The sequence below is a fragment of the Limulus polyphemus genome, unplaced genomic scaffold, assembly GCF_000517525.1.
Source record: "Limulus polyphemus unplaced genomic scaffold, Limulus_polyphemus-2.1.2 Scaffold1007, whole genome shotgun sequence".
Classification (NCBI taxonomy): domain Eukaryota; kingdom Metazoa; phylum Arthropoda; class Merostomata; order Xiphosura; family Limulidae; genus Limulus; species Limulus polyphemus.
The window spans coordinates 149,743-161,059 of record NW_013666617.1 but is presented as its reverse complement, the minus strand read 5'-3'; the positions used below and the strand labels follow the sequence as shown (position 1 = coordinate 161,059).

The following is an 11,317-nucleotide window of genomic DNA, read 5'->3' as shown; positions in this document are numbered from 1 at the left end:
TAACATTGACAAGATGAGTTCAGGCAACCTATTCCACATGTAGATTGTGTTTTTAAGGAAACTCCAGGCTTTGTTTGGTCTTGAGATTATAATTTATTACTAGATAAGAGATTTAGGCAACATATTTCACACATGGATTGTGTTTTTAAGGAAACTCCAGGCTTTGTTTGGTCTTGAGACTATTTTGTTACATAAATAAGGTGGGTATAGGCATCATATTCCCAATTTGGGTTGTATTTTTAAAGACTTCAGGCTTTGTCTGATCTGGAGATTATAATTTGTTACTAGATAAGATGTTTAGGCAGCATATTCCACACATGATCTGTGTTTTGAAGGATTTCAGTCATTGTCTGGTCTTGAGACTATATTTTGTAACATAGATAGAATTGTTTTTCATGTGTATTTCAGTTCTCTCAAACTGTGTTTATTCCTTTGTATAACAAACTGTTCTTAAATGTACTTATCATAGTTTTTTAATCTCTTATATGTAGTTTGCTGTTGTAATATGTACTTATATGTCCGTAAAAATCCTCATCATCATTTACATCTGTTTTACAAAATAAGCACCTATGATTCCATATGTGTTAACCTTTCCTTTATTATATGTATTTATTTTTTATTCTCTCTCTAATGCAGTGTTTAGATTAATATCACCTGTACCTATCTCGGTATATTGACAGTTGAGTTTTTACATGAACATATATAACAATCTTGGATGAAAAAGAATTGACACACAAAAATTCAAATGGTTTTAAGATATTTTTGAACTGAATAGCTTAAGTAAACAATAAAATTAACTTATTCACTTTTATGGTATATCTTAGCTGCTCATGTAAATTTTATACAAGTGTGTGTAAGTGATTAATATGCTTTGATAACTAAGTTTGAGACATCCTATTTTGTTGTTATAAAGTATGTTGTACATGTACTTTTTCACATTGTAAGAAATATAGTTTATTTGAAAAAGTTTGAACCAGGGCCAATTTATGATTAAAAAAGTCATATTAACTTATGATCATATATGTTTGAAATATTAAGATTTTCAGACTGTTTTGCAGGATGACTATATGAAAATATCACAGTTAAAATATCAAACCTATGAAGTTTCATCACAGATTTGTCTTCTACTTCAAAAAACACACACTGTTGTTATGTGTGTTAATAAGCCAGCACATACAACTTTGGTTTAGTGTTAGAAGTAATTATGGAAACAGTGAATAAAATGGCTATAATATAAAAATGTCATTGTATTGTCCCCTCTTTATTCTATGAAACTGCACCAGAGTACAGTCATGTATTGAGGGTTTACACTGTGATCAACTGTCATTCAACCAATTGGATAGTGTCATACCAGCATAATACCTATAAAATACAAATAGCCATACTATTCCAAGCAGTCTTGTGGTGAATAAACTCATTGGTCTCATGACATAAATAGCACATGAAAAATGTGTAGAAATCAAAGTTTGAGCTGACAAAGTCTACTCTATGTGACAGATTGAGGTGAAATTCCATTTTTCAGCAGGAGCTGTAAGAAAGCTAAAAAGGCTATATGAAACTAATGCTGTTGATTTATCATCAGAAGTGATATTAAGTAACTCGGGGTATGTTTTGTATGTGATACACAAAAATCCAGTATGGATCTTGTCGTTGACCTAGCTGTAAGTACAGAGATGAATATTACCTCCAGAGCATTAAGATACATATTAGTACAAAGTGACCTTAGTTGATATGTAGTTGCTCAAAAACTGTTGCTTTGAAGATATAATCAAACCAAAAGTTTGAAATGGGCATCATCTCAAAGAGGGTGTTTTTTTACAGATAAAATTCAAATTGTTTGGCAACAACCAACAATAGTTTGTTTAATGACAGTGTGGAGAATGATATCACAGTCAATATACTTCTACAGTGAAGCATACTGGGAGATCAAAATAAGCGTGGACTGCACCTCAGTTAATGGTCTTTAAAATATACACAAAATTGATGGCACCATGACTGCTGACAGGTATAATCAGACTCTTACCCATCATGTCATTCTCTTAGGAGGAAAGTCTGTTTGGGCATGGATTCATCTTCCAGCAAGATGGTGATCAAGGCATGCATAAGATGTGGTGAAATGATATTTGGGAGTAAAAGAGAATAAGTGAGAACTCATAACTTTGGCTTGGCATGCATGAAGTCTATATATGAATATTATTAAGGCTGTGTGGGCTTATATGGAAACTGAGAAGGTCAAACAGCAAAAACAATTTGGCTGGACTATGGGGAGTAATATATAACATTTGGAACAATATTTCATAGTGATAAATTGTTAAAATCTATGGCAGCATAAAAGCAAGGCTTACTACTCTGTTTAACACAAAATACAAAATAATAATACATTGTATGATTTATTTCCTTTTTCTATAATAATTTATTGTATTAATGATAAATTGATTATTCTGTTGCAATTACTCATTGTTTGTGACTTCTATGTATGTTTCCTGTGCATTTCCATAATTATTTTCAGTACTGTATATTCAATTTAACTATAATTGATTTTAATCTCAGTTATATTCTTTTTTATGAGGAATATTGACAAATAAGGGAACAATTATAACTTGTTTTGTGTGTTTTATTACATGATTCACAATGAGTGTAATAAGGGATTCATTTTTAAGGACTTAAGAAATACTATAGAATACGCCATATATCAGTTAGACTAAGACTGAAATAAGTTGAAACAATTACAAAATTAATATTTTAGAAATTTAACAGATAGCTTTGGTGTTTGTTATCATAAATTTTAGTGAATTTGGTAAAATAATTTAAAAGTCATTATCAAGTATAACAACTTTTTTTGAGATTTCATCATCAGTTTATCTGTTTCATTTCAAATCCAAGGAGCTGTTTGTTTTCTAAATATTACTGTAAAACAGTGGAAAAAAATCTTGAAATTTAGTACATTACTTTTTCTATAACTATTACCCAGTTCTCTTAGATATATCAAGAATTAAATCCGTGTCAATGTAAATTACTTGTACCTGATGATGACAAAACCTTGTCAACGTTGTACATTTGCTGTTATGTTAAACTTATATTAAAGTTTTTCTTCATTACCCATTCAAGCCATCTCCAGCCATTATTAATAGACTTAGTTTTCTAATGGATATCTCTGGTTCATCTTTTGGGTCTGAGGTCTCTGCTCTTTTTTATTCATTTTGGCGATGGGTGATGCATGTTAGTGTCATTTGGATAACTTCGGGATTTTCCAGCCTCCTTCTGACAGACTCTTTCCTGTTTGGCTCTTCTTTGACTGACAGATGTTCTTGGATTTTGCCTTTCTTATCAACACTTACCTGCCTTGATTCAGGATCAGGAAGCTTCAGCTTCAATCAGATTCTAACTTCTAGTACCTCTATGCTCCTTAACATTTCTTTTGTTTTTCTCCTGCTTGACTTATGGCTGAAATTTTATGAGGAGAGCATAATCTACACAAGGGAACAGACTTTCCATAGTCTCAAAATACTATATTCTCGGACCTAAGAAATTATACAGGCAAGTTTCTTTGCCTCAGTTCCTTCTGTGGGAATTAAGCCTAGCACCTTTTTTTTTTACACACTTTCCTGTCTTAATGAAGCCTAGAGCCAGTTATTTACCCCAATATTTTTCTATGTTGGTCTTCTCTCACTCTCTTCTTTCCAGGACTTCAAATAAGTCTTTATCCTTGTGCTAGATCTAGTACTTTTGTTTCAAACTGTATCCTTTCAAGTTGGATCTAGTCCATTTTGGAGGCATTGGTTTACATCCAGACTCTCTTCCAGATGTTGTCCCCCCTTTCATGAAGTTGGTCATTCAAAAATGAACAGTTGATTTCGGGGTTATCCAATTTTTTTGCATCACCCATACTCTCTCACATGTCGGGTGATTGTTCTGGTAACTGAGCTAAAGTGTTAATCCACTAGCAGCTCAAAAATAAGACACTTTTTAACTATTCAAACTATCGCAATTTCTCAATTGCTCCCATGGTTCCTTAATTGGAGGCAGATTGAGAAGGTTTATGAACCTCTGGAGGACTGTTATTTTAAACCCTCAAGTTTTAGCAGTTTGTGAGGAAGGTTTGAAAGTCTTGTAGGATTTGTTGTCTCCTCTTTTGCTAGTTATTTAAAAATAAACAGCACTCACCAGATGTTAATGTATGTACAGAGGTCTCTTGGGATATTCAAAATAGACATTATAGTTACTTACACTTTTTTATTTATTCATCTTTTCATTGTTATCTACATTTAGTTCTTGAAAATCAGATTTTTCAGTTATGGAATATTCTGTTTGGTCTGGCATCTGTACCTTATGTTTTTAAGAGAATAATCAATTCTTTGAAACTTATTTTTAATCAAATCATTGGTTCCTACATCAAAATACATCTAATTTCCTTTGGGTTTAGCCTATGTATGTGTTTTGCTTTGGTACCTGACTTTTCTGTGAGTGTTTTCTCAAGACAATCTTTATGATTAGGTAGTGCTTTCACTTAAAATATAGTTGAATTTAAGTTGGTGGTTGGACATATTTAGCTAGTAGGAATATTCTCTTTCAATTTTCACTGATTCATAGATACCTTTTCCACAGCCTAGGGAACAGTTTTGGTAAATGATTTGTCTCAGTGTATATGGTCTCCATCAAAGTTGGGAACTCACATTAATGCAGTATTGTAGTAACTTATGTCAACAGAATAGGGAGGCATATATATTGTCATGTGATGTACTGGAAGATAGTGGGTCTTTATTTATGGCTCATATCCATTCATTAACTTCAAACATACTTACCTCCACTGACACTATAGCTATTTCTCAATCTCCAGGGTTTCCACTTTTTGCCCATCTAAGCATTGAAAATGCTTGCTCCAGTCTTTATATACCCCGCTTGAATGCCCTTGGCAAATTCTAATTTTCAGATTTCTACCCCAACTTTAATGCACCCTCTATCTAGGTACTATATATAAGCACTTCATTCAGATAATGTAATCACTTTTTCTCGACAGAGCGTTTGGCACGGGTTCTATAATATACAGAAGTGTTGTGATTATTCACATAATTTATGTTGTGACTTTGGACATAGTTGGCCTGACTACAGTTATATTTTCACTTATATTTATTAATTAACTAATTAAAAAAATTAATGTTTCTTCTACAGAGACCAATCAGACCTCTTCTCTTCCACCTCTGCTATCTGATGTTTGTCAATGGCCAGGGGAGGAGTCACTCTCAGTCGATACTGTCCATGATGTGATCCGTTGCAAGATGGAGACATATATGTGGATGGATGGTGTCTCTCTGGGGGGTTCTAAGGTGGCTTTTTCAAATGACTTGGGATCAGCTGGAGAGAATTTAGACTCACTTTTTTCCAGCTCCTTCTTTTACTAGGTTGGCCTCAACAGAAGATCCTCTTGATCAGCCACCTTCAGCCCCATTTCTTCAGTTGGTTACTCAGGTTTGTGAGATTTTGGGGGTTTCTCCTATTGCATTTGACTCTACTCCTTCCTTGTTGCGGAAAGGACAATTAGTGACTACTTGGTTTTTCCTTCTTCTCCTGATATTGCTGTTCCTGCTGGGAGATTTGCTGCTCAGTTATGTGATGGGATAGCTATGCCACCACATTTATCTGAACAGCATGCTTTGGCTTTTCACTGCCAGAGGAGGTATATTTAGATTCTCAATGGATAGAACCCCTTTTGGACCTGTGGAGTTCTAGATTTGAACCTGTGATCACTTTGAACAGATCACAGTTTTCTTGGATTTGTCTTACTCTCACTACTGTCCTGGGGTATTTATCTTCGATCCAACTTTTGTTGGAAGCCTATCAACGTTCCCCTCAGCAATTTGAGGATGAGTTGGGGACTTTGTTGATGTCTACTTCAGTCAGATTGCCTTTTCAGTTTTTTCTCTGGTTTCTTGGCTGGTTTGTTGTTGGGATTTACTGGCTAGAGACACCTTGTTAGAAAATGTTTGTTTATCATCTTCTGCCCTCAAGGAGTTACGAGAAGCTCCTTTTCTCCATCCCATGTGGTTTGCCAACCATGGCTGTTTATCAACAGAAATGGAATACTTATCATCAGTGGTGTATTAAAAAGAATTTAAATCCTCTTCATCCTAAAGTATCTACCATATCCTGTTTTATGACTTGGATGTTTAAGAAGGGTCTTGCTTCATCTACAGTAGCTATATATAAGGCATCCTTATCCACTATTTTTCCGTATTCTAAATATTGGAAGGTTTTTGAATCCTCAGTACTACCAGGTCTACTCAAATCTTTTTGTATTCTTTGACCCAAATTACCGAATTAAGATTTTACAGTTGTTTTACACACATTGTCTCATCCTCCCTTTGAGCCCTTAGCTTCATGTTCTTTATTTCACCGTTCTCTTAAATTGTATTTTTTGTTGTTGTTGGCTTGTGGACATCATCGGTTGAAGTTGTTTGCAATCCATGTGCATCAAACTCTTTATCGTTCTAGATTTGTCCTGCATTACTCTGACAGGTCTTTTCTTCCAAAGACTCTGGCAGCTAAGGAAGGAGAACGATCCTTCACACCAATTCATTTGCCAGCCATTTCTCACCTTTATAACCATTCCGATCCTGATCGTTTGTTATGTCCTGTTAGGACCCTCAAGTGTTATGTGGCTCATACTAATTCGTTTTGATTATTCATTCATTGGAATCCTTCTGTTTCCCATGACTTATCTCCCATTACTCAAACATGTTGGCTTTGTAAGTTGATTCACATTGCCTTTTATGGATTATCATTACAGGAGATGAATCTTTTGCATGTCACTTCTCACCAGATTTGTCATATCTCTATTTCATTAGCTGCCCAGTTGAATTTCCCTCTGGAAGACATTGTGCGGGTTGATATGTGGACTACTCCTAATACTTTCCTATCTCATTACTTACATGATCTGGCAGTTTCCTCTTCTGAGGGTTTTCAATGCTTAGATGGGCAAAGAGTGGAGACCCTGGAGATCGAGAGATAACTACAGTGTTAGCAGAGCTAACTATTATTGGAAATACATTTTCAGTTTAGGAAAATGTTAACTTTTATGATCATGTCATGTTCCAGGAGTTATAAATTTCTTGGCAAGTTGGCATTTTCATTCAGATATTTTGCCCACTTAATGGCCTTTTCATGTAATGCCTTTTGTTCATTATTGTCAGAAATTCAGATGCTGTATGAGTGATGATTTTGTCACTAGTGGGAATCATAATATACTTTTTTTCATCTTCTATTCCATATCCATCTATTTTAACAGTGGGTGCAGTGGCCAAGGAATGGACAAGCTAGATTCTTTAAACTTATCCTCTTTTGCAGCCTTAATGAAGGTGCTTTGCAAAACCTGATATAGCAACTGCAATGTTCTACTAGTAGTTCCTTTCTTGAAACATATTCTAAATCAAGCCATTAATTTTCCATTGTGATGTTGCCAGATTACATTTCACATTTGGCTTGCCCAAAAGATATTGTTAGAGCAAAGGATTCTCAGCACAGTGGATCACCTGCTTCTGAAAGAAACCTTCCGTGACTGTTTTTCAGTCAAGGTAGGAAGTTTTTTTGCAATAGTGTTTTCATCATGGATTACAACCTTTGTATTCTTCAATGACTCAATTGTGTTTTTACTTTTGATTCCTATTTAGGGGGAACTGTTTATTAGTTTCAAGACTGTGAAGACAATTCTTTTACTTTCTGTTGGGATTATTTTCCTCTTCAGGTACTCATTTATTTAAAAATTTGTTTGTAGCATGTTACTTTTATCATCATAATTTTGGGATATTGGTTTACAAGTTTGTTTCAAAAATTTGTTTGTAGCATGTTTACTTTTATCATCATAATTTTGGGATATTGGTTTACAAGTTTGTTTCAAAAATTTATTTGTAGCATGTTTACTTCCTTTGCTTTAGGATCTGAATCCTTGCATGGGATGACAGTAACTTCCTGGGGAAACACTGTACTTTGTAACACTATCCCATTTTACTTCAAAATGATTAGTTTGGTTACATCTTTGTAACACACACACACACACACACCTCTGCTCAGGAACAGGGTTTGAAAGTACAACTCATCCTCAGTTATATGTGGCCAATATTTATGAATCATACAGCAACTATATAGAGTGGTCCAACACAGTATGGGTTTTGCTTAAAGTCTGGTTTTGTGTATGTCCTGGACATCTTCCCATTGTTGAATATGATTCTTGTCATCTGTGCTTGTATTTTTCATATGCAGTTGATGAACGTATTTGAGTAGCAACTGAAAGTGTCACTTCTTGTTAGATCTTTAGATCATTCATCATTTTTGTCATATCTACAAACAGCAGTGTGTCTGTACTGCTATGACAGATATGCATTCCTTAGATATCTGGATATTACAATTCTATTAATTAGCATTATTTCTCTCACCCTTGTAGTTTCTTTGGATACCAGTAATCAGTGACAACTGCTTCTTTTTCATTCTCAAGAATTTCAGGCAACTTTCTCTCATTCTGCCTCTATTTCAGTGCAGGTTTTCCAATTAAGGGTGTAACTCAAAGAAACGTTTACATCCTCACTCCTGTAGATTTTTGAAGATAAATATGACCATATAAAGTTGGATAAGTACTAGGTAGAAGAAGTATCACAGTATAATTTATTGTTAATGGTGTAATGTTTCTACCAGTAGAAAATGTAAGGCATATGATAAAAAATGCAAGATTGGAACAAGATTACAAATAAATTGCAAATTGTAGCTGATACAGCACAGAGGGAGGAGTAGAGAAGAGTGAGAGGTCTGTGTCTTAGGGTAATGGTTAGGTACAGCTGTACAAATACTGATTTTTGATAATAATGAAAAATATCATATAAAAATTTCATGGGAAACTTCAAATATTTTCTAGTTTATAGACATAACTGTATTAGAAAATTCTAAAAAAGGTGTTTTGAAATCATAGAACATATATACACCATAAAAATATTGTTTAGCAATAAAATTATTATTAATTTATTTATAACTAATTGCAAAATTGTGTATTATAATGTCAGTCTTAGTTAGGTTTTTGGCATTAAAATTAGGATGGAAGAACAGTGTTACTTGCCACTGATCCCTTTCTGGTCTGCTGATGAATAAATGTATCAGTTTAGATGGAAATCATTTTGGGATACAGACATTACAATATTTTAACTAGCATACCTGAAGGCCTAAGTGAAATTAAGCAGAATTTGTAGTAAATATATTGTTTAGAACCTAATATTACAGTAGTAGTTTACAGAACTCATAATTTAATTCATGCAATGTAATTAAAGATAGCCTGGTGCACCTCAAAATATTCTGCTTATAGCTATAACAGATATACTATTTTAAGGCATAAGAATCAACAGCTAACAGAATAATATTTTTCAATAAAACTCCAGACATTTTAAGACATCAGTACCTAGAATTCAGTTCTCTGTATCATTTACATGTATATATTTAATTAACATGATAGCTTTATGGTGTTTATTAGGTCCGAAAGATTCCAATGGAGGAAATTCAAACAGAAATGAAGGACATTGACCATCAGCAAGATAAACTGGAAAATATTGGTCGAGAGATTGAGATGAAGATTAGAAACCACAAATCAGGTATGTTTGCTTGTTAGAAAATGCAGATATTCTGAGAGAATAAAAAGTTTTTTTATAAATTCCATACACTATTTATTGTTCTCCAACAGGAAATCATGGTTAATACCTTATGGGTTTTTTTACAGACAATTAATCACATTTATTTGAATGATTTTCAGTACTGATGCAGTGGCATATTACTGCAGATGTGAGGTGTGGTACCAAGGGTGGCATGTTCAACACCTATATATTTGGTTCATAGCAAATTTATGACAATTTAATAATGCATTGCTGCCAAAGGGAGAGTGATGGTTGGAAGGAAAAATATTCAATATTTATTCAGCTAAATTGTTAAACATTGTAGAGCCAGCCAAATGACACAACATGTCAGAAAGGGAACATTCAATGTTTTCCATGTTATCAGAAGGGCTTGAACAATAGAGTATTTGGAACAACTAAAGATTTTGAAACCATACTCCTAATGCTAGTTTGGAGCAATGCCCTCATCTGAAAAGTGAAAGTTATGGTCTTGAAAGATAACTTTTTGACCTGAAAAGCCATTGCAATAAAGTTGGGCATATATCTTGCTATCATTAACAAAATAATAAATGAGAATTTGTAGTTGACAAAGACTGATAAGTTTTCAGTCACATTTCAAAATTTACAACAGTTTTTGTCAGAAAGATGGCTTAAAACTGGAATCACGGTATTACTATTTGACCACATATCTATCATATATCCTAATGCAACTCCAATATTCTTTTATGCTTAAAAGTGGTCTTGGAAGCCAATATCTGTTTACAGTAAAGGATCTGTAAACGTTTGCAAAGGTGGATAGGATTCACCTCATAATCCTTCAAAGAAGCTTGTTACAATAGAAATTGGGCTGTTGAGCAATGATGCTTGCTCATGACTATAAAAGTGAGTATGTCAACAGTGGAGGGAGTAGTTCAAAGGGTAGCATAGACCAATTGTTGCATGGTATCAAGAACATTATCCTTATAAAAAGTCCAATTAACAGCACGGGTATGGTCCCTGGGACCGACCTCATAACCATTTTGTGCTTGTTATAGTTTTCATGCTATAACTTTTAAATTAGTAAGTGAATGTTAATGAAATTTGCCAGATTATCAGTAAACATTACAATGCTTTCATACGCAAAATATCAATTTTTTTTTATTAAGTGTTAAGGTTTGTAAAGCAATGTTTTTTCATGCCTTTTTTTTTCTTTTCAAATGTTCCCTATCTATCATGCAAAGTAATTTTCATTTTAAGAACATTTTCAAATTTCACATGCAATATCTTTATAATATCCAGATAATTATCAAACGTTTCTTAGGAAAACTTTATATTTTTATCTGTTATTTTCAGTAATTAATCTCTTTATGGGTTTGGTCAATTTGACTTATCTCACAACCACCATAAAAAATTAGGAAATAAATATAAATTATGCCTCTTTCATTCTAGAATAAACACAGATTGTAACACAAAAACATAAATATTTAGAATAAATAGCTTAAATCTCATTACACAATACATTTATATATATTTAGTATTTTTATTATATTGACCTATCAGCCGTGCCTGGCTGACACTACAGAAGTTACAATGACGTGGCTCACGTGAACTCATGTTACCATATCAAATAACTTAAAACTGACCTTTGGTCTATACGAAGTAACTTGTCTTGGCTGTGTTCTAGTAGACTAGTATTT

The 11,317-nt window shown here is 33.6% G+C and overlaps 1 protein-coding gene across 13 annotated transcripts in view; it reads left to right on the top strand.

Annotated features, from left to right (window-relative positions):
* Nucleotides 1-11,317, top strand: part of LOC106461667 (serine-rich adhesin for platelets-like) — a 75,640-nt gene that overhangs the window by 46,494 nt on the left and 17,829 nt on the right. For all 13 annotated transcript variants that reach the window (XM_013921512.2, XM_022388686.1, XM_022388676.1 and 10 more), the window contains one exon: nucleotides 9,506-9,623. In XM_013921512.2, the coding sequence (XP_013776966.1) occupies nucleotides 9,506-9,623 (118 nt within the window). The remainder of the gene's footprint in view (nucleotides 1-9,505; nucleotides 9,624-11,317) is intronic.